Source organism: Syngnathoides biaculeatus, chromosome 16 (genome assembly GCF_019802595.1).
Source record: "Syngnathoides biaculeatus isolate LvHL_M chromosome 16, ASM1980259v1, whole genome shotgun sequence".
NCBI classification, from domain to species: Eukaryota; Metazoa; Chordata; class Actinopteri; order Syngnathiformes; family Syngnathidae; genus Syngnathoides; species Syngnathoides biaculeatus.
In genome coordinates, this window is record NC_084655.1 from 8,530,926 (window position 1) to 8,557,625 (window position 26,700).

The 26,700-nt window shown below is 42.5% G+C and overlaps 2 protein-coding genes across 6 annotated transcripts; one reads left to right on the forward strand and one right to left on the reverse strand.

Annotated features, from left to right (window-relative positions):
- The first annotated feature begins 4,053 nt into the window (after positions 1-4,053).
- On the forward strand, positions 4,054-16,438 carry hlfa (HLF transcription factor, PAR bZIP family member a). The gene is made up of 4 exons (XM_061846986.1): positions 4,054-4,420; positions 10,476-10,844; positions 14,071-14,291; positions 14,451-16,438. The coding sequence occupies exons 1-4, from the start codon at positions 4,315-4,317 to the stop codon at positions 14,664-14,666; spliced, it is 912 nt and encodes a 303-aa protein (XP_061702970.1). The 5' UTR covers positions 4,054-4,314; the 3' UTR covers positions 14,667-16,438.
- Positions 16,439-18,981: 2,543 nt separating this feature from the next.
- mmd (monocyte to macrophage differentiation-associated) lies at positions 18,982-26,700 on the reverse strand. 5 transcript variants are annotated; one of them, XM_061847201.1, is made up of 7 exons: positions 26,471-26,700; positions 26,310-26,343; positions 23,670-23,751; positions 22,843-23,003; positions 22,662-22,736; positions 22,038-22,290; positions 18,982-20,281 (listed from the first exon to the last, which is right to left on the reverse strand). In XM_061847201.1, the coding sequence occupies exons 2-7, from the start codon at positions 26,333-26,335 to the stop codon at positions 20,069-20,071; spliced, it is 810 nt and encodes a 269-aa protein (XP_061703185.1). In that variant the 5' UTR covers positions 26,336-26,343; positions 26,471-26,700; the 3' UTR covers positions 18,982-20,068. The 5 variants fall into 5 exon arrangements, with proteins under 5 accessions (XP_061703185.1, XP_061703188.1, XP_061703184.1 ...); XM_061847204.1 differs by having other exon boundaries at positions 22,038-22,107; positions 22,189-22,290; positions 26,310-26,696; XM_061847200.1 differs by having other exon boundaries at positions 26,310-26,699.

Genomic DNA, 26,700 nt, shown 5'->3' on the forward strand with positions numbered 1-26,700 from the left:
TTAAGTTGTGATGTGTCATCGGCATTTGCCAGGTCTTTGGATATGCTTTACTGCATTCTGGGATACCCCTCTACTGTGTGTAAATTCGCAGGTTTTGTGTGGAGTATTCTTTTGTCACAGCGAGCACCTATTTAGTTTGACCACGTCTAGTCCATTTTTCACAGTTTGCTTAGTAGTTATCGGAGCTTGTGCACGTTTTTGGATCTTGCCTGTTACCTCACGTTTTTTGTGCTTCCACCTATTTTGGACTGCCTTTTTGTATTCGACCTCCTTCTGGAATGAAACCACTTTTAATATCATGTCCTCGCCTTGGAGTCCTGCATTTGTGTCCGCCCCCGTGCCACTTAACCATGACAACACTTGCTTCCAGTCAGCTTCAGAACAGATTTTAAAGTTCTGCTACTGGTCTATAAATCACTAAATAGTTTAGGTCCTGAATACATGAAACAAGTGCTTATGGAATACAAACCCAGTAGAGCTTTGAGATCGACAGACTCAGTTCAAATTGTGGAGCACAGAGTCCAAAGGAAATCGCCTTGAGTTACCAGTGTATGAAATGTGCTATATGTAGGACTTTACCAGTGCAATGAATTACACAAGCATATCAACTTGGGGGCATTTTGTCAAGCTAGTAACATAGTAGTTGTCTTTCTGTTTTCTACCTTAGTGTGAAGAAATTTCTTACAGTATACAGTACAATGTATCCTCAAGTGCCACCCACACGCACTCAGCAGCTAAATTGTGATCGTAAGCTGCCAAAATGATTCTTATGGTCTGACTCAGCAGTTTTCACATGCACAATCATTAGCCTTCACCTCAATGACCTAAAAGTAGGTCGCCTTCCTGACATTCATGTAGTTCACAACAGTAATAACTAGTGTCTTCCGTGTCAATCCAAAAGGCAAACACATACAAAAACATGCATCCATGCATCTTCTACTGATTATTCAACGTCGGGTCGTGGGGTAGTATCCTCAGCAGGGACGCATAGAATTCCCTCTCCCCTGCCACTTCATCCAGCTCTTCCTGGGAGATCCTGAGGCGGTCCCAGCCCAGCCCAGCCAAGAGACATAGTCTCTCCAGCGTGTCCTGGGTCGCCCCCTGGGTCTCCTTCTGGTGAGATATGACTGGATCACGTCATCAAGGAGGGGTCTGGGAAGCACCCGAATCAGATGCAGAGAAGGAGCGGCGCTACTCTGAGCTCCTCCCAGATGACCGACCCTCTGGCCCTATCTCTAAGGGAGAGCCCGGACACCCTGTGGAGGAAACTCATTTCGGCTGTTTGTTTCCGGGATCTTGTCCCATTGGTAATGATGCAGAGCTCGTGACCATAGGTGAGGGGAGGAACAAAGATCGACCGATAAACAGAGCGCTTCCGTTTTCCACTTAGCTCTTTATTTTTACCACAAAGAACCGATACAAAGTCTGCATCACTTCATGCGCTGTACTAATTTGCCTGTCGATCTCATGTTCAATTCTTACCTGACTCGTGAACAAGATCCCAAGATACTTGAAATCCTCCACTTGGAGGACCAGAAGACGACATGCAACCCTTTTCCGACTGAGAACCATGGTCTCGGATTTGGAAGTGCTGATTCTCATCCCAGCCACTACACACTTGGATGAACCTCTATAGTGAGAATTGGAGATCACGATTTGATGAAGCCAACAGAACCACATAATCTCCAAAAAGCAGGGATGCAATACTGAGGTCGCTGAAACTGAACCCCTATATGCCCTGACTTCGCCTAGAAATTCTGTCCATAAATGTTAGAAACAGAATGCCTGACAAAGGTCAGCCTTGGTGGAGTTCAACCCTCACCAGAAATGAGTCTCATTTACTGCCGGCAATGCGGAACAAAGTCTGATTCCAGTCGTACAGGGACTGAACACCCCTTAAAAGGGGATTCGGTAGCCAATACTCCCAAAGCACCCCCCAAACGACTCCTCAAGGGACACAGTCAAACACCTTCTTCAAGTCCACAAAACACATGGAGACTGTGGTAGGGCGAACTCCTACGCACCCTCGAGGACCCTGCTGAGACTGCAGAGCTGGTCCATTGTTCCACGGCCAGGACAAAATCCACATTGGTGCTCCTGAATCTGAGATTCGATTTCCTGTTGAACCTTCCTTTCCAGCACCCCTGAATAGACCTTACTGTGTGTGATCCCCCTGTAGATGGAACACACCCACCTGCCCCCCTTCTAAAGGGGAACTACCACCCAAGTCTGCCAATCCAGAGGCACTGTCCCTGATGTCCACGCAATGTCAAAGGTGTGTCAACCAGGACAGCCCCACAACATCAAGAGCCTTAAGGAAACCCTTAGCAGGGGGATGAAGCCGCTGACACCTTAGCTCCTAAAATCATTAGGACATACTGATCCCTCCACCACGTTACGGTGACTGCTTCCAGGAGGGGATATGGAAACACATTTGATACTTTTTGACATTGCTGCTTTCTGCTACTCTAAGGCGTTTATGCACACGAGTAGAAGGACCAGGTGGATCAAGTTGAACAACTACATTACCAGAGACCCAGAACTGTACCCTGATTGACAACTGTGGGCTACTAATACAACTTGTGACGATACAATATTCTGCTGGTTAACATTTAGGGCTTCACAAGTAGCAGATGACAACTAGTGCACAGTTTGGTTTAGTTGTTCTGCTAACGTGCTCTAGTCATTCTACCAGTGTACAGAATTGTCATATAGTAGAATAAGGCAATAGTGGAGAAAATGTCACTAGTAAGACAGTCAAGATACTGTATATACTAGTGTGCTACTAAGCACAATGTGCAAATTAGTACATGCAGAATTCAAGGCACTAGTAGGACAACTAGCAGACACTAGTAGAATTCCAGTCATACTAGTGACTTATTTTCCCACAACTGGTTTGCCTTACTGTATGATAATTCTGATCACTAGTACAACAGTGAGGTTTGTGCATATCCACAGTCCACGTCAGCTACTGGTGAAGCCCTATGCAGTATGTTAACTAGTAGATTTTAACTAGTCAGTAGTTGTCCCAGTACCATCCAGTTGTCCACCAGTGCACAGTTTTGACTCACGAACAACATCTCATTCTACTAATGTGCGAAAATGTCACGTAGAATAAGGCAATACTGGCAAAAAGGTAACTAGTTTGACAGTGATTCCACCCGAACCATTCTAGTGGTGTGCTGAGTTGTTTTACTCATGACAAACAGCATACTAGTGCATGAGTAGGATATAAACTAAATTGGTGACTTGGCTTTCCATAAACTCCCGTCGTGCTGTCGTTCACTGTAAGGTGTCGAGAGGAAAAGTCCGATAGGCGTTGGTCCTAAACGATAGTTGTACTTTATGACAGGCAGTGAGTGATTGATGCGTTTTGGCAGAGACCGGGGGAAATACAGGGAATGTACTAGTTCATGAAACATACCTTCTTCATCATATATAAACTATTAAAGTACATCTGAGCTTTACTGTGAACTTTTTGTCTACCTATCTTTATGTAAAGAATAAATTTATTGAGTTTATGAACAAAATTCACTGACAGTGTGGTAGCCTTGTGCTTGTTGCCAATTGCAAACATGAAGGGTTGAACACAAACAATCCCCAAAATGCTATAATTATTATCAATGTATTTCATGTCACAGATGCGTGGATTTTTAAAAAAAAAAATCCTACTTCAATTTTAAATACTGTACACATATCGCATATGGAGCGTCAATGAAACCCAAACATGTAGTTTGTTCAAAGCAGAAGAAAAGATGGCTCCAACACTCCCGTAACCCTTGTGAGGATAAGTGGCTCACAAAATGAATGGGTGGTTCTATGCAAACAGTAATTCAAAAAATACCATTAATAAAATATTTTAAATCCAAATACTTCTCCATAATATTTGAGCGAAAAGGCAATTCCGTGTTTGTGTATATTCCATCGCTTCACGGTATGACCTTTACATTTCGTATTGTTTGTGAATGCAACTTATCGTGCGTTTTCCCATGTCCCATGAAGGTGTCGCCCCTCGCCCCGCCCTCCTTGGTGGTGACGTCAGCGGCCTCGCTTTCCGCACATGGACGTCGTGTGAAGGTCTGAACGGAGCTGGGAGGGAGGGAGGAGTGGTGCGCTGTCTACCTCCGTCAAATCCGAGCTGCCTCCGCCCTCCGCCTCCAGTCCGCCGCCTGCCTGCCAACCTCTACGACAGCCAGCTAGCTCGCCTCCCCCCCACCCCCTTCCAGCGCCTGCGAGTCCCCCCCCCGGGCCGCACCACCGGGATTTCTTGGACGTTTCTGCGAACTTTGTTTCGGTCGACGACATTTGGAGAAAATGGCCAGACCTCTTCCCGTCAACACAACTTTCCTGCAGCCGACTCACGGCGTGCTAAAGTCACTGCTGGAGAACCCGCTCAAGTTGCCTTTCCACCACGACGACGGTATTTTTTGACTCTTTTTTTTTTTTTATCCACTTTTTTTTTTAAACCCTCGCTCGAAGCGTCGAGATTGTTCTCCAGTTTGAACTGGTTTGTGTGCTCGTTTGACAGCTCGCATGCACACACGTAACACATCTTCTGATTTGCTCCCATCTTCGGGCGAAGAAAATATTAGCAAGAATGCAATTCATGAGTTCAGGGCGACGCAAAGAAAAGAAAAACAAGAGGATGGTTTACTCGGCTCCGTGTTTGACGGGTGACGCGCGAGCTAAAAACGACACGTGTTTTGCTCCTTATTTTGATATAAATATGATTTTCATTAACAGTGCTCGTTACAAATGACACGCTTGTGCATGTGTTAGTACCGTTTTTTTTTTTAGGAAGTCGCTAACCTTTAAGCCGTCGTCTTAATGGCGATTACGTTGATTCTTCATGTCACCCATGGGTGGCGCATCACGCTCGAATCCTCAGAAGAAAAAAAACTTACAAAAGCAAAGTTTTCCACAATGTAACATTTGTATTCAATTAAAGCGTACACTATGTCTGAATTATACTGTGTAAGGAAGAAAGGTCAATTCAGTTTTTCAATTTTCCATTCCTCTGTTTTAGATATTATTATCAATTTGACATTTCTTCAAGTGATTGACGTGCAAGTCAGAAAAAGACTGAAATAATACTAAAATCTTTATTTTTCCCTAGAGCAATCCAATTTCATATTTTTATTCTTCAACTTCACCTTAAGAAAACGTAAATATTGACATCCAAAACAACTTTTGCTTAGTTCCTCCCCTTCTAGGTTTCACTTTATTTCTCCTGACGGCAAAAAAAATTCCCGATTTTTTTTTTTTCCTTTCCTCCCAGCATTTTCTCTGAAATAATTTTTACAAACTTTAAATTAATTGGATTTTTACCCCCCCCCCTTTTGTCAAAATATTTACAGTATGTGAACACGATCATGTATTGGCAATGTTCAGCACGATTGTGATTATCTTTCCTCCCATGTTGTCTTGTTTTCAAATTGTTTTGAGGAGAAAATTGTTGCTCGAGGGATTGGAAAAATAGCTAAATATAGACGGACAGGGAAAAGTTGATTTAAAATAAATAAATTAAATAAAAATATAATTAAAATGTATTTAATGAAAGCAAATGAAAAATTCATTGTCATGAGATATGAACTGTTCACACGTTCAAGATGTGGTAATGATCACATCTAATTGTGTGAGTTTGTAACACAGCACAATAGAGTGTCAACTTGCACTGTGACCCACTTTAAAGTTCTGCATTAATTTGGAATCCCCTCCCCCCTCCACACTCACAAAACAAAGCTTTCTGCAGGTTGGCATGGTCATCTTTCGTTTGTTAACACAAAGTTGCTGTGTCTAGCCAGTCATCATCCTTGTATTGTGTTGATGAAGCCTTTTGGGCTCCACTATATTGAAGCATAATTTTTTTTAGCAATTGATGTGTTTTATGGGTTTTCACAGTAAACGGGCAAATCTGAATTTAGAGTTGTGTGCCTTCAGTGTAATGCTACATTATGCCAATAATTACCAGTTGCGGTTATTCAAATAATCGACGACAAAGCTCGCAAATTATTCGACATCTTCTAATTTTGATAATCGATCCAGAGGTTGCAGGTTCAAATCCAATCTGGCCTGTGTGGAGTTTGCATCTTCTCTCTGTGCCCGTTTGTTTGTTTTTTTCTCGGGCACTTTGTAAGTTAATTGAAGTCTCAAAATTCCCCGCCGATGTAAATGTGAGTGCGAGCGATTGTTGATATGTGCCCTGTGATTGGCTGGCAATAAATTCAAGGTGTACCCTGCCTCTTGCCCAAAGATAGCTGCGACCCTTGTGAGGATAACCGACTCAGAAAATGGATGGATGGAATAATTATTTAGACACATTGTTTGATGTAAAGTTTCTATCTCTCAACATTTCTGTCCTCCATGAAAGCAGACTGATTTTTCAACGATATTGCAGCCAATAATTTTGTCCGATGCCGTTAACGGTCTGAGCCAATATCATCCATCCATTTCTTTGCCGCTTATCCTCACGAGGGTCGCGGGGAGTGCTGGACCCTATACCAGCTGTCAACAGGCAGGATGTGGGGTACAGCCTGAACTGGTTGCCAGCCAATCGCAGGGGACATAGAGACAGACACAGCCGCAGTCACAGTCACACCGAGGGGCAATTTAGAGCGTCCAATTAATGTTACAAGTTTTTGGGATGTGGGAGGAAAATGGAGTCCCCAGAGAAAACCCACACAGGCATAGGGAGAACGTGCAAACTACACTCAGACGGGTGCAGGATTGAACCCAGACCTCAGAACTGTGAGGCTAACATTTTACCAGCTGCTCTACCGTGCCGCCCACACGTAATTTGTGGTATGGAATTTTTACAAAAGATTTGATGAAGTTTTATTGCTCAAAGAATGATAAACAGTTATCAAGAGTTGGGATGAAAAACATTGACCCATTTATTATTAACCAATAAATTCAGTCATGTAATCTTAAATATACCATTGTACTACAGTTGACGAAAATAATCCTGAAAAATAACTTCAATAAATCCGATAACTAAATATATATTTAAATTGCAACATAACCACCACTTAACTAAAACGCAATCATATACTACATGTGAACTGATTAAATAGAAAATGAATTTTAAAAAACGTGTAAATGTTAAATACAAATAATATTTTAAAGTGCAAAATAAATTTCAATTCTGTTTATTTTTGCTGTCGTTATGTGGTGGGAACATTATTTTCTTTTTCCATGTGCAGCAATACACTTTTGAACTTGGGGTTTACATTTATTGACATTCGCCATTCCTGCTGTGCCTGTCTTGGCCTCTGAGGGGCAGTGTCATCCATGCAATGAGATACTGTGCATACAGCATCAAAGTTGAAGTAGGCACGATCTTGGACATTCTGATTATGACTCGGTTTTCAGAGTTTAAAGAATATATGCCGGAGTGGTGGTATTGTTGTATATGGTTATGTAGCCTTTATGTACCAATACTCATTGTTTTAAGAAGAGCCCCCATAGCTCAGTGGTTAGAGCACTGGTTTGGTAAACCAGGGGTTGTGGGTTCGTATCCCACTGGGGCCTCCACTCCTTGAGAAGGGTTGCGTCAGGAAGGTCATCCGGTGTAAAAATTGTGCCAAACGTATATGTGTGTTCATCTGAGATGACACACTGTGGCAACACCAAAAGTTCAATACTAATTTTCCTGAGCTAGTTTTGTCATTCATTGTGTATTGGCTTTGAGCTAGTGATTTTTTTTTTTTCTGCAAAGAAAAATGAAGAGGGAAACGAAGACTATGATATATTTCAACGTTCAATAGTTGTTATTCTTGTTACGTGAGTTTAGTTTAATAAACTGGTTTGAGCAAGCAACTTTCACTCTTACATGTTGGTACTACATTAGCACCTTAGCTAGCTGTTGTTGTCAAGCTATTCTAGTTAGAAGTGCTGGAGCAGAACATGCAATGGACCACTTGTATAAATCCGAGATTTTAGATCAAGATTGATACGATAGTATTTTGTTGACATCGGACAGATATCGGATCACGATACCCCTAGAAGAAAAATAACCGACAGATTAATTGATTTTTAAAATAATAGTTAGTTGCAGCCCCAGTTCCCAGAGTAGAGAGAATGAATACTTATGAGTTGTTGTATGTTCTGCTGTTAAAGTAGCAGTTGCATGAATATTTAGCATAACTGTAACATCGATTCTAATAACCCTGTCAGATTTTTCTCATTAAGTGTTAGCATTAAGGTAGCTGTCGTTTTTTCAGAGGAAGAAGTTTTTTTTGTTGTTGTTTCAATTCTTTTCTTGGTCTTTTGTGCTCACCATTATTGCCATGCCTCCATTTTTTACCATAACCTGTGTAATGTTTGCAGAAATCAATGGAAATCTATCAAACGTAGATCAACAGGATCTTTTTATTGGTGGTCCAAAGTAATTTAACACAGATTGTTTTTCCCCCCTCAACATGGATATTGTCATTTCTAGGAAAACAAATCAGAAAACAGGATGTTCGGCAATATCCTTAATATTTGGTTGCACACGCTTTTGACATTCTCCAAACGTTTCTTGAATGTCTCGATAACCTTTTTTATTTCCTCCCTTTTGCAGTTTGTTCAAGCTGTTAAACATTTGCAGGGTTCTCACCCCCATTGGCAGATTGTACCCCCAATCAGACTGAGATCAGGATTCATTCATGCCCCCCCAAACCACACCCCTTTCACTATTCTTTTGTGCTTGCTAGAGGACCCATGATCGCATTTTTTTTTTTGTTTTATTCTGGTTAAGACATTTTGCTGTCAAATCTCTTGATCATGTTCTTATTTCATTCTCCCCGTGATCTAATCAAGGGGTCCAGAAGTGGATGTCGCAGGATTAGAAATCCTCAACCACGCCGGTATTGGCAGGGTATCATCTTCCTTAAAAGTTTCGTTGCACCGTCTATATTTTTTTTTTGTGCAGTGCTTGAAAAGCTCTATTTTTGCTTCATCTGTTTATAAAATATTGTTGACCACTTGCTGTTTCATATCAAACATAAGTACTCTTAAGAATTTTTTTTCCCCTTTCTTGATTCATTTTCTTGTGGAGATTTAATATCCACATTTGGCACTTAAACTTTGTGGGTGGGAGTAATAGTGAGCACGAATGTATGGCTCAATTTTGCAGTCACCTTCAGCTGGGAGCGGTAGAGAGGTAGAACAGACACTAGGGAGTATTTCGAAAACTGCCTTTGATTGTTTTTTTTTTGTTTTTTTGTTTTTTTTTAACTAAATTGGAATCTGCAGGTGCATCGTTATGATTTAGATCACTGGAGGAGAGTTCATCATATTTCAGCATTGCAATTGCAAAAATGGTCCAGATTTATTTGACTTTGTCTTTCTTATGTAATGTTTTATTTTCTTGGAGATGTATTTGTTTTCGTCACCTGTAAAATGAAATAATCCAAATAATAAATACAATTGTAAGTTTAGTCCATTTACTACTAAATCTAGATACAGTATGAGTTTTCAACATTTTTTTTTAAATGCATTATTTTTTTAAAATGGGAGGGGTTAAACTCAATGATTTTTATGGTGTCATATCTGGAATGCATTCCTTTTTGGTCTTAAAGCAACAATATTTTTCTCGAAGAGACTCACAGTTGCTTGTTAAAATTTACGTGATAATCCTAATACTAAACCTGTCAAACCTGTCCACGACTTTCCGTTCTGTACCTCTTGTACTCTACTAAATGAAATTGGCAGGCGTCTTCGGAGAATTCCACATTTCCGCCATGTACGCGGGATTCAAATGTATCCTAGTTCATGAATTGAGAATTGTTTAGTGCAGAATTAGTGATTCTTTTTGCAAAGCCTGGAAAAAAAATCTTAAATGTGATTTGCCAAAATGAAGGCCTTCATTATGCATTGAAAAAAAATACACATAATCTTTAAATCTGCTGTTTAAAGCACACAGAAAACATTGTTCTGTTTGCTTTGGAAAATTAGTCTGCAGTCATGATAAAAATGTTTCCTTTTGTAGTGATGGATTGATCTAGAAACAGAGCGATACTTAATTCATCCCATGAGGGAAATTGAATATTTGCAGTCGCAATATTTACTAATACAGTCATTAATAAAATTAAACTGCTAACAATATAGTAGCAGTGTTGATGAATTGGATTGTAATTATAAAAACAAAAAAAATGGAAAATGAAGATGTTGTGTGTGTCAAGTAATAAATAGTCTAATTATACTACAGTTGTGATGTAATATTAATCCATACACCCCATTTTTAGCGGTTGATCAGTGAAACTCATGTTGGGGTCTAATTTGCCTTCATGCTCCAAGAGCTTGCAAGGCCCAAATGGTTGCTTCAACTGAAAATGGTGGACTTCCTGCTCCATTTGGTGCATGGGTCCTTGAGATTTTTTGACATCTTTACCAGAATCTGCATTGATCGTTGTAACTTTTTTTTCCTTGTAAGTTTCTATTAGGAACCACTCAGGAATTCGTTTTAAATGGCTTTTTTTTTTGTCTTTCAGACTTTGGCAAAGAGAAGGACAAGGAGAAGAAACTTGAGGATGAGAGCGGCGCAGCCAACCCTCCGCAGTCGGCCTTCCTGGGGCCGACTCTGTGGGACAAGACCCTGCCGTACGACGGCGACAACTTCCAGCTGGAGTACATGGACCTGGAGGAGTTCCTGTCCGAGAACGGCATTCCTGCCAACACGGCGCAAAGCGACCAGCAGCAGCAGCAGGTGGCGCCGCCTCCCTCCCAGGCCCCCCAGGCCCCCCAGCCCCCGGCTGCCCCCTCAGTGGTGGACCTGAGCAGCCGCGCCACCACCTCGGTGCACCCCGTCATGCCGCTGCAGCAACAGCAGCAGACGTGTTTGCGCAGCCCCAACTCCACAGGTAACGACCGCAAACACCTGTCCGGACTTCCTGCTTTATTGCAATTGGGCGCTGGCACGGCTTGATGCACTTTTGATGGAAACGGCAGCGGTTTAGTTCAGTGTGCCGGAGTCCGGTTGCGTGTGTGTGTGAGAGAAAATATTTGTGAGAGTGCACATGGAAGTGTCGTGTGAGAGTGTGCATCTGAGTATGCATTGATGAGATGAAGTTACTGAGTGTGTGGGCGTTTAACACAGCCACTACTCCATTTTAACACGGATTTCGGAATTCAACAGCCGTCACTGGGAGTGAAATTTAAAATTGTGTGTGTGTGTGTAGACTTTGACCTTGTGTGTTGATTATGAGTGTGAGAGGGAAAAAGTGTGAGCGAGAAGATGTGTTTGAGGCTCAGAGTGTCTGTGTGTGCATTTAACGTGTGTGTGTGTGTGTGTGTGGTGTGTGTGTGTGTGTGTGTGAGAGAGAGAGAGAGAGAGAGAGAGAGAGAGAGAGTGTTTGATTGACAGCTTATGGACTTTGGAGCTGTACCTCGGTCCCAAGTAGTCAGTGACCTTTTATGACACGTGTTGTCGCACGCTTGCGCAAATGAACGAGATTATCGAGTTTTTCCCACTTGAATTCTGACAGCTGAGCGCAACTTTCTTGTTGCTCAATACAAACTATGACTTAAAAAAGAAAAATCACAGAATACACTAATGTGTAGTTTTTTTGCATTCTGGAACTGTTTGTGTGTGCGAGTGTATGCGTGCGTGTTTGTGAGAGAGAGACACACAAACAGAATAAATTCATAGCAGGAATTTGAGTCATTGTTGGTGTTGCCATGGCGACTGAGACGTTTAAGTTACATAAAGAGCTCTTTTCGAAGAGGCTTGAAATCCATTTTGATGATGAAAAATGACTTTCTTAGAATTGGTGAAGACAGGCATGAATTTAATATCCTGATGAAAGATTTGATTATTTATGGACGTTTTGATTTTACGATTTTGATTTCAAAGCCCAATGCATTGTGGGTAGGCCTGTAATGAGTACTGTGGTATTTTGAGAACTTCGAGTAAGAAAAGAAAAATGTAATTGAATTGTATGTGCCTCAGTGAATCGTTTCTTTATGGAGCACAAGGGACGTATGGGCGACAACGGGTCCACGTCCAGGGAGTGACCTGAGAATATGGTAACGACGAATAGAGAAGAAAAATGTATGTGTGTGGGGGGGTCAAGAGTGCGACCCGAGACGAGGAAAAGGGTTCGCACAAATCAGTGGGATTGACGATGTAAATTCTTACCACATATCACTTAGTTATTACTACCCTGAAAATTTGTGGCTAGTTCAACTTTATAAGGGCAGTATAACCCATCATTACAACAGTGATGTTACTTCCCCAGTGTGGGCACTGTTGTGACATGGGCAGTCACGCTAGCATCTGCTCTGTAAGTGGCTCCATTTTGAGGCCTTTTAGGTGAAAAATGTGACAATGGTGGTCAAAGAGAGCCAAAAAATGAGTAAAGCGGTCCAGGTGAGTTTTGGTGGTCTAAAGGGTTCATCATTTTAGTTTGAACACTTCCAAAACTTGTTGTACCGTAAATAATATTTGTGCTATTTCTTGTCAGCTTGACCTTACTGCACAATAAATGGTTAGCAGCTCAAATGAAGTTGCACAAAGGCTGTTAATTGATATTATGTTAAGTTTTATTTTATTTTTGTAAACTGAAAGTTATTTGGGATTCAAATTGGCTCAGTAAAAATGTTTCTAGTTCGCTTACTATGTCAATTTATTCAACCAAAAGTATTGACTCTATAAAAATGGAAAGCAATCATTTTTTTTTTCATAATTGGACTTTATTCAAGAAAAAATGTAGTTTAGCCAAATACTTGATTATTCAATGTAATTTTCAGTAGGGTATTCACTGACGCTATATGAGGTTGCTCGGCAACAAAAACACAAGCACAGGGTTGAATATTAATATAATTGAAATTTGTAATTGCTAACGTTTTGAAAAGGACTGGTGTGTGTGTGTGTGTGTGTGAGTGAGGTGGGGGGGGGGTTGGTGGGGTTGCTATTTGTTTTTTAAAAAATACTTTAAATGTGAAAAGACAAGAAGATGACAGGAAGTGGCCGGAACAGCTTGTTGTGTTTTCACGGCGGGTGTCGTCTAACGCCAGGTGCTGGCGCATCTGACGCCCTGCGTGTATCGTGCGCGTATCGTGCGCTTTGCTTCCCTTGGGCGTGCTGCTCCATGTGAGCTACACATGCAGACGCCATGTGCGGCTGGCGGGACTCCGCCTCGTCCTCTCGCACACTTTCTTGCTTTTGCTTTCAGCCTTCTCTCTCTCTCTCTCTCTCTCGCTCTCTCTCTCTCTCTCTCTCTCTCTCTCTCTCTCGCTCGCCCAGCACAGCTTGTGCTTGCTCACATGGACTCGGGCGTGCGTGTGTCACGTGCACACCAATGTTTCTGTCTGACTCCACAACAACACCACTGTTTGTTTCTAGTAGTCATTAATCTCGCCGGAGGTACTGAACGGGTGCAATTTTCATGCAAGCATTCACGGAACATTTCAAATGTATACTAGAGGTTCTATTTAATTAGTACACAAAATGAAGCATGTGTCCATCAGTCGCACGAGAATCACAATTCAAAGAACAAAATCAACAAAACATATTTGGAACTATAGTACAACACTCACACAAACAACACATAGTACTCATATCGCGTATACACGGTGTACTGCATGGACACACACACACTATACTTAGGCACAACATGCGAAAACACACTCCTAAAAGACTGCAACATATACATGTGCCTACATGCGTTAAACACACCCACAAACACTCATGTTAAACACAAACAAGCATATTAATACACACACTAAACATACGGTACGTTCACGAAGACACACAACACAAACATACAGGCAGTATAGCGCAGGCATTCTCATAAATGCGCAACATGTGCTCACACACAACCTGCAGATGACACGCAATACACACGAAAACTAGATGGACACAATACACACGATGCAAACACAGCAGACACACACTTTGCACATACACGCTGCTTAGCAAGCACACAACAAACAAAAGCAGAAGCTGCTGTTTGTTTAAGTCGGTCAACTTCCTGAAACAAAACGAGTTTCGACCAACACTCAAGTCAAAACAAAAAATGGAGCGACGGCGCCGCCGTCTGGGCGCTCGAGGCACGGCTGTAATTTCCCATCCATTTCCACTTCCAGCTGCGGCATCGTCATCTTCGCGCGACACGCCCAGCCCCATCGACCCGGAGTCCATCCAGGTGGCGCTGAGCTACGAGCCCGACCCAGCTGACCTGGCGCTGTCGAGCGTGCCGGGACAGGCCGTGTTCGACCCGCGCAAACACAAGTTCTCGCCTGAGGAGCTCAAGCCGCAGCCCATGATCAAGAAGGCCCGAAAGGTCTTCATACCTGAAGACCTCAAGGTTGTTTTTTCTGTTCATTTATTCAAAATCAAACAGTACAAAATACCATTTCATCCTGAAGGAAAGCACTCGGGAATATTGACAGTCCCCCCCCCCCCCCCATTTGATATTGCAATGTACAGTACTGACACGCCGAATTGTGGTTATCTTTCGCCGCAGGATGACAAGTACTGGGCACGGCGCAGAAAGAACAACGTGGCGGCCAAGCGGTCGCGGGACGCGCGGCGGCTCAAAGAGAACCAGATCGCCATCCGCGCCGGATTCCTGGAGAAGGAGAACGCCGCGCTGCGCCTGGAGGTGGCCGACCTGCGCAAAGAGCTCGGACGCTGCAAGAACGTCGTGGCCAAATACCAGGCCAGGCACGGGCCCCTGTAATCAGACACCCTCTCCCCTCGGCCCCCAACCCCAGCCAGACCTCCCTTTAAGGACTATGTCGTCATCACCCTCCTGCCCCCCCCAACAGACACACACGTACACACATGAAAGCCCCTTTCACACTGCCTATGGAGTGTACGATTCTGAACTTTCACAGAAAACACGACAAAGCACGACATTATGTCTTTGCAAAGCTGCCCCGAAATTGCAATCAGGCTTGCAAAAAGACAGACATTTTTGGTAGCTTTCAGGGAATTTGGGGCTCATTTTCAGTGCATTTGGAGAAACTGTTCTGTAAGTTCCTGGGAAAATGTCAGCTACATGTCTGGAACTATTCCTTTAAAATTCTGGAAAATGTCTGGCAAATTTCAGGATAACGTTTGAGAGGAGTGAAGCTTGGAGATTTTGGAAATATTGCAAATTTGTCAATTAAAATAAGAGAGCTTTTATTGCCCAAATTTAGTTTCAGTTCACTCCAATGGGGTATAGCTGAAACTGGCTCAAAAACTCATTTTATTTTGGCAACGCAAGGCAAAAATACTGCCCCAACTGACGTCTCGTACCTCCAAAACATCCAACTAACTAATAAATGTTTATCCTGTTTGCAATCTGGATTATGCAAAAACTTTTTACAAGAGGCAACCTTCAATTTAGTCAATTGTTGGATCGTTGCGCTTTCTTTATGGATATGACGTTCCCGTGCAAAGTTTCCACCTGTGAAAATCCTGGAAATTTGCAACTCTCACTACATTTAATTCATGACAGCAAAAAAAAAAAAAAAGCAAAAGTGACTTTGCAGAGGAGCACATTGCTTTGGGGTTAGCATCATGTTGGCGTTAGCGGTCCGTATTGAGCAGAAACGTCATTTTTTTGATTTACCACAGTTTGAAAGTGTGCTAGTGACAACTACTGGACTTAAAGAAACGCACGCAAAAAGTTTGCGTATTTCACACAATATTGTGAACTATTAGTATTTATTTTTATCTTTCACGCACAAAGTCAGGCAGCCATCTTTGCTGTTCAGTGTGAAAGGAGCTTCATTTTTTTCCCACCCTCCCATTTTGACTCCAAAACCCAACCCCAGCGTTAAAGCCATCACGATGAGGACGTACCCCCTGACGACACTGTTTTGTTTTGTTTTTTAACCTTCTCTGGATGTTTTGTCACAATGATCTCAGTTTAGATTGTCCGACAACACACATCCTCCTCTTCCTCATCAATTTGTGCACTAAAGCGTAGTTCATAATCGTCTTTCTACATTGTTCTGCCCTCATTTCAATTGCCGTTTTTCCAGCATGATTTCATCCTTTACCCCTTTCTTTGATTTTTTTTATTTTTTTGCAGTTGATTTTTTTCTGCTTGTATTAAACATAGCATGGACCCCTCTGACCCCTGACCTTTCACCCCATCCCATGTGGTAGAGCCCCTCCCTCGACCCGTTAGTGTCTGCATAATTGCCGCCGCCACCGCCCGTCAGGCCAACAAGATGGTGGCATGAATGTAAAAGAAGGAAAGTTTTTTTTTTTTTTTTTTTTTTTTTGTTTTCTGTAGGGGTGGCCGACCGCGTCCAGTTTGTCGCAGACCAAACCAATCGCTTACAGAGATGATATATTGGTTACAAGAGATGCTTATATATAAAACCTATAAATCTATATGTTGTTGTTTTGTACAGTATTTTTCCTATACATTTACTTAATATGTATTTTAAAGGCACAAGAGATCCAGAATATTATTAAAGATTACAACAATACAAGGGTCTTTTTTTTTTTTTTTTTTCCTATGGGCACTGGGTAGGCAGCTATAGCACCACCTGTTGACTTTTAGTATATTACATCATTAGTCCAGTTCCATAACAAACCATCAATCCATCCATTTTCTCACCCGCTTATCCTCACAAGGGTTGCAGGGAGTGCTGGAGCCTATCCCAGCTGTTATCGGGCAGAAAGCGGGATACACCCAGAACTGATTCCAGTCAATTGCAGGGCACATCAAGACAAACAGCCGCACTCACAATCACACCTATTGGCAATTTAGAGTCTACAATTAATCCATGTTTTTGTCATATGGGACAAAAACTGGAGTGCCTGGAGGAAACCCACGCAGGCGCGGGGAGAACGTGCAAACGTCAAACAGGAGGGGCCAGGTTTGAACCCAGGTCCTCAGAATTGTGAGGTTAACGCTTTACAGCTGCACCACCGTGTCGCCTCTTATCTTATATCCAACTATTTTAACGCACTGTAGTAAACATGAGGGAAATATGTCATATTTTTCAATTAAAGAAAAGTCTAATTGAAAATGTACATTTTTTGTTGTTGTTGTTGGCATTGCATCATGACATGACGGTCATCTAAGAGACCGCATACTCGCCGCCGTGATGTCATCCAAGCAGACGGGCCACCACGTGACTTTCCCGAGGGAGAAAACAGGAAACATCTCATTTATTAATTTTGCAAGTGTGTTGAGGTTCATCTGCTCCTCGCCGTCCTTCCCGATGTGACATCATCATCGATGCCGTCGCCACGGAAATGGACCAAACATCAATGAGTGCTTCTATGGCAACAGCAGGGTGGACTCATTTTCTGCCTGCCAACACAACAGTGAAGCTTTTACAGACACACACAAAAAAAGGCTTCGCTTTTATTAGTGCAATGCTGCCTTTAAAAAAAAATGTTGAAACAAAGATGGTAACATTTTGGAATGTTTTTTTTTTTTTTAAATAATCTGGTCATTTACAGCTTCAGCTTTTTCAATATTTCAGTAATATACTGAATACCTTTTATTTACTCATTGACTCTTCTAATTTAAAAAAAGGGGGAATTTGCCATTTTGAAAGCGCCAATCAGATTTGATAAATTTTTGTTTTTCAATTTCAGTGGTGGAACACAGCAACATTGAAACTATTCAGACCCCCTAAATTTTTTCACTTTTTATATTACAGCCATTTGCTAAAATCATTCAAGTTGTTTTCTTCCCTACGATCTACTCACAGTGCCTAATATTGAAAAAAATATTTTGGGGAGTATTTAGTCGAATGTAATGTGGGCTACTATAACCATGAGTTTTGGGGGGAATGATGCAACACGTTTTTCACACCTGGATTTGAGGATCCTCTGCCAATCCTTGCAGATGTTCTTCAGTTCTGTCAGGTTGGATGGTGAACGTTGGTGGAAACCTATTTTCGGGTATCTTCTGAGCTTCTCAATTTGGTTTAAGTCAGGTCTTGATCTGGGCCATTCAAGAACAGTCAGAGTTGTTCTGAAGCCAAGCCGCTGTTATTTTAGTTATGAAAGATTTGTAAAATCAAACAAGGCCTGACAGTTAAGAATACCTGAGAACTCTTTAGATATCCATCCATCCATCCATTTTCATAGCTGCTGATCCCCACAGGGGGAGTGCCGGAGCCAATCCCAGCTGTCATTAGCCAGGTGGCACGGTACACCCTGAACTAGTTGCCAGCCAATCGCAGGGCACACGGAGACAGACAACAGTCGCACTCACAATCACACCTAGGGGCAATTTTAGAGTCTCCAATTAATGGATGTTTTTGGGGATGGATTGGGGAGGAAACGGGCGTGCTCAAAAACCCACGCAGGTGTTGGGAGAACATGTAAACTCTACACAGGCAGGGCCAGGATTGAATCCAAGTCCTCAGAACTGAGGCCAATGCTTTACAGCTGCGCCATCGTGCCACCACTCTTTAGATATTTTCCAAAAAAAAAAAAAAAAATAGCAGAGAATGAAAATAAAAGATGCTTGACCTGAGGTCTTGTTTGGTTGATATGCTTTTAATTTAGAGAAGAAAGTAGCACCACAGAGAGAATACGGCAGTGGGAAGGCCAGGAATTTAAAAAACACACACAACAAGTGACATCGATGTGACAAACTTGACCACTCATTAAATCTTAAAAACTCCTTGAGTGTTTATTCCACATCCTCCCAGCGCACTCAAATGCTTTTTGTGCTAACTGCCAAGAAAATTGAGCACACGAGCAGAACAACCACTTGACGAGTTGGGCAGAACTGGGCACTGGTTGCCATATGCACACCAGTGTGCACACTAGAGTGTGCAGATGGCAACACTAGTGCACACAAGTAGATATTGACCAGCTGAATACCATTGTATTAGTGTTCATTAACTCAGTTAACTAGTGCAGTTTTGCCCAACAAGGAACAAATGGTTTTTGTATACTAGTGCACCAAGTTGTCTATGTACTAGTATGGTCTTTCTCCTCACTAGTAAGACAATTAAGCACTCAATCAAGTTGACCAGTACATGGCCTTTAAGCTATTTTGAGCTGTATATAAAGGATACAAAATTAATGAGCTGTTTGAGTATCTAGTCCAGATCCTCGATAAGGAAGGCGCTAGCGTGTGACCCGTAGGGCTTTTTAACTTTTTGTAGCAAAGTAGTTCATCAGTAAGAATTACATACCATGACGTTCTACCAGTGCACAAAACTCCATTACCAGTGAGCATAAAGAGTGCACTAGTACATGGAGAATTCAGTGTATGAGCAGGATGTGGAATAAATTAAATATTCAACACTGATATCATTCTTCCAAAAGCCAGAAAACACCAACAGGAGGCGCCAACGCTTCAAATTTAACTCACACCCCCAAGAAAAAGTCTCCCCCCCCTCAACCCAAAGTCCTCTCAGGAAGTCCATTTTTCTGTGGGCAGTGGAATGGCCATTGGAATTTTTATTTTTTTTTTTTTAAACACAGCTCAGAAGGTTGGCACACCCTGCCAAGTGATGTGCTAGGCAACATTTCCCAGCAAGTGATTGGTCACTGTGATGCAGAATGGCCATTTTGAAACATCCAGACGAACAAAAGCCTCACGAGTTCAGCCTTCTTTTTGCTGCCCAGCGACAAGCCAAACTGCCACAGGGGAAGGACGTATGACTGGTCACCTGCCATTTAGAGATATCTAGAAAAACAATCAGCTCAGATATTGATTTTTTTTTTCCCCAAACTGTGCTGTGCTAACAAACCTTTCTTGATCATGTTTGATTGGTGGCCATTTTGAAATCTCCAGACAAAGAAATGACTAACAGGCTTTTTATTTTTTTAAACCCAATGTGATAACCAACCAAGCTCCCATGTGGGAATTGTTCATTGTTTTTCACAGCAGGTGATTGGTTGCCAGGGTGTGGAACGGCCATTTTGAAATATCCAGACAAAGAAACAGCTCGGAATGATCTTTTCTTTGCCCAGAGGTTAGCGCAACCCGCTATCAGGTGCGCTAACTTAGTGAAGTCCCACGTAGGTGTTTTTCCTCAGCATGATTGGTCACCTTGCCACGGAATGACAGAGTGTATAGAAAAGTCGGCGTTAATAACAATCGTGTAAGAAAGCGGTAAACATTTTTTCTCGTTTGAGGCAGTCGCAGGGGCCGTCGGCTCAGTATTGAACCAGTGCGTCGCGGTCGTCGCCGGCGAGCGGAGTGTAGAGGTACTTCCAGATGGCGTAGTAGTGCACGCCGGCCGCCATCGCCACGAAGATGTGCCAGATGGCGTGGGCGAACGGAATGACGCCGTCGCTCTTGAAGAAAAACACACCCACGCAGTAGAGGGCGCCGCCACACGCCAGCTCCGGGAAACCCTCCGTCGTGTTCTGCGGCCACAAATGCACAATCACCAGGTGACACTCATTATGATGCACTACGGCGCAGTGACAACCCACTTGAGACTGGGCAACAATTTCAAAACAAAAGCCTGCTTTAAAACGAGTTATGCAATAATTCATCCACAACTAATCAATTTGTTAATTAGTTAAGGAGTCCTGTGGGGGTGTTTCGGGAGTATGGGGTATTGAACCCTCTTCTACAGGCTGTTCGGTCCCTGTACGACTGGTGTCAGAGTTTGTTCCGCATTGCGGGATATAAGTTTCTGGTGAGAGTTGGACTTCCCTGATTCTGTTCATAATTTATGGGCAGAATCTCTTAGCGCAGCTGAATTGTAGAGGGGGTCCGGATTGGTGGCCTCAGTATTGCATCCCTGCTTCTGTTGGCTTCATCAAGCCATGATCTCCAACTCCCATTGGGGCGGTTCGCAGTGAGAATCAGCACCTCCAAATCTGAGACCATGGTCCTCAGTCAGAAAAGGGTTGGGGATAAGATCCTGCCCCAAGTGAATTAGTTCAAGTATTTTAGGGTCTTGTTCACAAGTGAGGGAAGAATCAAACAACAGGCGGATCGGTGAAGCGCATAAAGTAATCCGAACTTTGTATTGGTGCGGTTATTGTAAACGAAAAGCTAAGCAGAAAGGCAAACCTCTTGATTTAAGGATTGATTTACATTACTACCCTCACCTCAGAGCGAAAGAACAAGATCCCTGATACAGGTGGCGAAAATGAGTTTCCTCTGGATGATGTGCTGGCTCTCCCTTAGAAATAGGGCGGGAAGCTTTGTCATCCGGGAGGGGCTCAGAGTCCACAGCTGGTGCTCCTCCACATTGAGAGGAGCCAGATGAGGTGGTGGGGGCATCTCATCCAGACGCCTCACTGGTGAGGTGTTCCAGGCATGTTCCACCGGGAGGAGATCCCCGGGGATGACTCAGGAAACGATCGAGGGATTATGTCTCTCGGCAAGTGTGAAAACGCCTCAGGATCTCCCCCCCCCCCCCCAAGAGCTAGATGAAGTGCCCTAGGAAAGTGAAGTATGGACATAACTGCTAAAGCTACTACCCCCACGACCCTACCTCGGAAAAGCGGTAGAAAATTGATGGATGATTTAAACAAGTGCAATAAACAACCAATCTTCTTCTTTTCCTTTCTGCTTGTCCCGTTAGGGGTCACCACAGCGTGTCATCTTAGATGAACGCAGATTTGTTTGGCACAGTTTTACGCTGGATGCCCTTCCTGATGCAATCCCTCTGCATTTTAGCAGGGGAGAGAAGCTTACAGCACTTAGTATTCCCATGCGGTCTCCCATCCAAGTACTAACCAGGGCCAAACCCGCTTAGCTTCCGAGATCTGACGAGATCGGGTGTTCATATATCCCTTTCCGCAGTACTTTGCCTTTTAGTTCATAAGCTTGATATTGATTCTGGTTATAAATACCCCAGAGACAAATGTTCATTCGTTTTCGTCTCCGCTCTGGGCTGTTAAGAAACCTGAAGTTCCAAATTTGCACACACACTATTTAAACGATGCAGTGCTTTTGACCCAGCCTTCTACAAGAATTGGAATCAAGAATTGTTTGCAATCGGAAATGAAATGAAAAACTGGAATCAGAACTGCTCAAATTCAAATGGTGCTCAACCCTAGCATGCGCAAAGAATATATTCCATAATTTATAGGAGTATACTGCTTTCTATTGGTCAGTAGGGATGAAATAGAACTCTGATTTTGGGATCGTTGCGGAACTGACCATGGAGGTGACGACGGACGCCGGGAGGAAGCCCATAGTCAGGTAGAAGGTCAGCTCCACCACTTTGTACCTACAACACAATAGGCAATGTTCACAAGTCATTGATGACGAATGATCAAAGTTGTTTTGAGGAGAGTGCGCTTCATCTGACTTTTCGTGGTAGTTGAACACGTAGAACGTTCCGCCGGCTGCCATCAGCCACACAAACCAACGCATGTGACACGCCACGGGGCCCAGCTCGCGGAGGTTCAACCTAAACACGCGCCACGATAACACGTATTCGGTCAGAAGCGCAGGAGAAAGAGGAAGAAGAAGGTAAGAAAGAGGATCAAGATGAAGAGGAGGAGAAAATAAAAGGAAGAAGAAGGAAGTGAATAAGAGGAGAATGTACAGAAAGCAAAGTTGAGGGAATGAATGAGGAAGGAGAAAGGCAGGGAAAGGAGAGAAAGAGCGTAGGAAGACGAGAATGAAGGAAGAGGAATTGCAAGACGAGAAAGGTGAGGAGGAAAGAAAAGGTGGAGAAGAAGATAGAAGAGGAGGAGGAAAAAGAGGAAAAGGATGGGTGTGTGTGTGTGTGTGTGTGTGTGTGTGTGTGTGTGTGTGTGTGTGGCACCTCATGCATACCACGGCGTGTAGGAGGCAGCAATGAAGACGTAGATGACAACTCGGTCGCACATGTGGAAGCAGTGCTCCACCTCCCTGCAACACCAGTTCAAAATGACTTAACACCCCAATTTTAAAAATATACACCACAAGAAAATGTTCAAAAAAAAAAAAAAAAACAATATCTCAACGGCAGCCTCACCTCATGTGACTCTTCTTCCATGTGACAACATGGAAGACGGTGGAGATGAGGAACAGGGCGCTGAGGCCCAGGCCGTACACCCACGCCGTCACGCACTGCCAGTTGGTGGCTGACAGCCGGTGCAGCAGGGCCATCCCCAACAGGGCGGGCGCGATCAAGAACTATACAGTCACAAAAGATGGGGGGACCTTCAGATGTGACCTTGTATAGATGTCAGAATAAGTACACATGCTCAGCCAGCCAAGCTTTAAATAGCGTACATGCATGCTACCAGATGTTTTAAGCTAGTGTCGCTCTATAGCTGTATGTTTTGTGGCGCTAAACATATATGTAAATAGCGTTTGAAGTGCATGTTTTTGTAAATTATTTCTCTGCTCATCGTTTTGGTTGTTTTGTTGTCTGCTGGTTGTGCTGTCCTGTTTGCTGTGGTGTCAAGATTTTGGTTTGGTGTGACACCGTGGCTGAGGATGGCGTGTTGACCGGCGACTTGCTTCCACCGGTTGTAGTGGGGGCAAATAAAGCATTACCTTTTTTTTCTGTTTTCAAAAATAAAGGTACAATTGTACCTTACTGTCGCATGAGCATTACCATGCCTGCTCCTAATAATACGGTGCGCCTTTTATATGTGTTAAATATGGAAATTGCACCCACAACTGAGACTGTGCCTTTTAATATGGTGCGCCCTATGGCCACGAAAATACGGTACCTTTATTTTTGTTTGTTTGTTTATTTATTTTATAACACAGAATAATAATAATTTTCAAAAAAAATATAAAAAGACCAGGCCAAAACTTAAAAAAAAATAAAATTGGCAGAAAGTTACTCACTGCATGCGTGTAGCAGTTAGCGGCGTGCTCGTAGCAGGTGGGCTGGTAGCGACAGTTAGCGGAGGGCCGTCTGTTCATAAATCTGAACATCAAAAACATTCACAAAAGGATCATTCAAAAGATAGTCAGCAGTGTTGTATAAAGCCAAACAAAACTTGACATGTAAAGCAGTGCAGTGGAACCCTGAAAAAACAAACCCCGGATATCGGCTAAAACAGAACTCCGGGACTACGCCAAGTGTTCAAAAGTAGTTTTCATTCATCACTTAAACTGCTGAAGACAAAGTGTCAGCACCGGAATTGGCCGCCGTTGTTAACTGGCGTAAAGCAGGTAGAGAATGGGACTGAGACATTTCCGGGTCACACGTACAATCTGGCTACATCCAATTCCAAAAGACGTGCTTCCCATGTCTCTGTGGCGCCCATGTTGAATGTGGCAGCCATATCATGATGGTTCTATCCAAAAATGGCATGGCTGTGGCCTTAATACTGAGGAGAATAAAACAGTACAGCAACATGATATTTTTGGTTAAGCTGTTCGCCTTTGACAAGCAATATGGAACTACAAAGGACACTAATTTCTTGAAGAAAATGAAAGGGACTCAACTATGTGAGTACTGTGTGTCAAGAATGTCCCCATGACCAAGCACGCTGGTATGGGAAGTTTGGAGCAAATGTGAAACTTTCAAACAATTTAAAGATATTTAAAAAATACATACTTATAATAAGATACTGGATGTGTTAGAAAGTAAGAAAACATATAATGTAAAACATTGTACTTTAAAGTAATATTGGTGCGCATGGCCTCAAAAATAAGTACTTTGATGTAACAGACAATTGGCTATACCCCAAAAACCTGCATTAGTTCGTTCTATCGAGGTTCTAAACAATATATAAATAGGCAGTAATTGTGCAGAAGTGGAAGTGAAGAGCATTCACAATAATTAGCAGTACTGTATGTGGCAAAAACAACTACAGTTCTACTTAAGAATCTCTGAACTTTTGTGTCTGAGTTATGAGCTACTGCTCAGCAGTGGGTTTTTTTTTGTTTGTTTGTTTTTTTGGGCAAAAATCTCCAACTACTCCAACTCTAGATGATGAAAGCAAATTTCACAAGTGTATAAGGTAAAGGACACCATTGCGTTTTCACTCAAAGTTGAAGTTTACTGTAAAATTTTCTATTTAACATATCTTGTCTTCTAGCTTAATGGTAACACAATTTGGGGGAAAAACTATTGAGCTAACAAAACTAGCATTTATAATGCTGTGCTCATAAAACTTTAAACAACTCTAATTTGAACACACAAGTCAGGAACACAGACATACAAGATAACAATACTCACAGCCATATATTCTTTATCGTCTTTGTAGAACAACTAATACTAGTGTAGCTTACTGAGTAGTTGTGAGTGTCTCTATGTGTATCCGTATGTCTATATTGTAGTCTCACCTGCTGAACAAGACATTTGAAGGAGCGCCACAATGGCCATTGAATTAAAGCATGACATCATGATGCATAAACTGTTTGATTCTTTTAATCTATTTTTTGATGTTATTCTTTTATTGCTTCAAGGTAATGTCAATGTTTTAATGAAGCAATACTGCGACTGACTGGCAACCAGTTCTGGGTGTAATCCGCCTTTCGCCTAAAGTTAGCTCGGCACTCCTACGACCCTTGTGAGGATAAGCGGCTTGGAAAATAGAATGGCATTTCCATTCATTTCAATATTGAAAGATGATTTGATATACAAGTAATTTGAATTACGAGCGTGGTTGCAGAACAAGCCCGTATGTCAAGGTACCACTTTAAATCGGCACTCTATGTATGAACAGTCTATATAATCACTAATACATATTTTATATGCACTATAGAACAAAGTACAAATGGTGCGCCTCTTTGTATGGCAAACAACTGCATGTGAGGATGAGTAGTAACAAACTAATATACCATTACAATGAACTAAGCAATGTTTTGATGTGTGATTTATATTAATTATGTATTCAAATGAGAAAAGGAGGCACGCAGCCTTGAACCTCGACACACTTAATAGCTCAGTGACGTGTTTGGCTCAAGTACCAGCTGATACCGTGCGTGTGTGTGTGTGTGTGCGCGCGTGAGGGCGGGTGGACTTTCACCACACATTTCATGTGTTTTGGACCGATTAACCAATGCAAATAAATCACATTTCAAAACTTTAAACTGAAATAGCTGACTTTTAGTGTAAATTTGGCTTATTTGTAGGGCTGAATGAAATGTCTGGTTCAACCAAAAATGACAGGCTTCCCGTCTTTTTTCAATCATGACATTTTTTTTTTTTTTGGTAAACTTGTGTCAGACTTGCCAAATTTCAGATTGCTAAATCAAAATGAAAAAAATATTTGGTTCTGTCAACTTTTTGCTAGAGCATGCCATGCAGAGAAATCTTCGCATAACTGAAGCCAACCCTGACGGCGGCAAAGCACAACTTTAGTCTGAATGAAACCCTTCCACTCACTTTCTCGGTATTCGTCAAATATTTCCTGTTGCCTTCACGTAATTATCCAGTTGAGGTTTAATGACGTCAGCCAGAGAGATCGTGGGCATTTCATTTGGATGACAGCAGATCTGTCAATCTGATAGATGTTCACTTTTCTCACTCACCTGTGGAAACTGATCACCCTCTTCATGTCAGCGTCTAGTGTTCCATAGCAGCACACACACAAAAAAAGATGATTTCAGTTCATAAAAATGAGGTAGGAAACAATTATTCTGAACTGAAACCAAAACACTTCATTAGCATGAGCTCGCCGGCTACAGGCTACCTAGCCGCTAACTTTCACTGCAGCTTCAGGGCATCATTTTAGTCTTTTCCGCCATAACATCCTGGATCGAGATCACTGTTCACTGGCCGCTACGCCTCTGAGGTAGAAAGATCCATGATAAGAGAGCCTGAGGAAGGCAAAGAATCCCAGCGAGAGAGTAAAGGAGGCCGGCCAAGTCGCTTCGAAAGTCGAACCACGCCCGCCCAGACAGCCTCGTGCTTTACTACGCA

Bases quoted from the DNA above. Each gene is read 5' to 3' on its own strand.
- hlfa (XM_061846986.1), top strand. From the start codon at position 4,315: ATGGCCAGACCTCTTCCCGTCAACACAACTTTCCTGCAGCCGACTCAC. The intron at 4,421-10,475 runs GTATTTTTTGAC...TTTGTCTTTCAG, and splicing joins GCCTTTCCACCACGACGACG to ACTTTGGCAAAGAGAAGGAC. The intron at 14,292-14,450 runs GTTGTTTTTTCT...CTTTCGCCGCAG, and splicing joins TCATACCTGAAGACCTCAAG to GATGACAAGTACTGGGCACG.
- mmd (XM_061847201.1), bottom strand. From the start codon at position 26,335: ATGAAGAGGGTGATCAGTTTCCACAG. The intron at 23,004-23,669 runs GTGAGTAACTTT...GTGACTGTATAG, and splicing joins CTAACTGCTACACGCATGCA to TTCTTGATCGCGCCCGCCCT. The intron at 22,291-22,661 runs GTATGCATGAGG...GCGCGTGTTTAG, and splicing joins GCTGCCTCCTACACGCCGTG to GTTGAACCTCCGCGAGCTGG.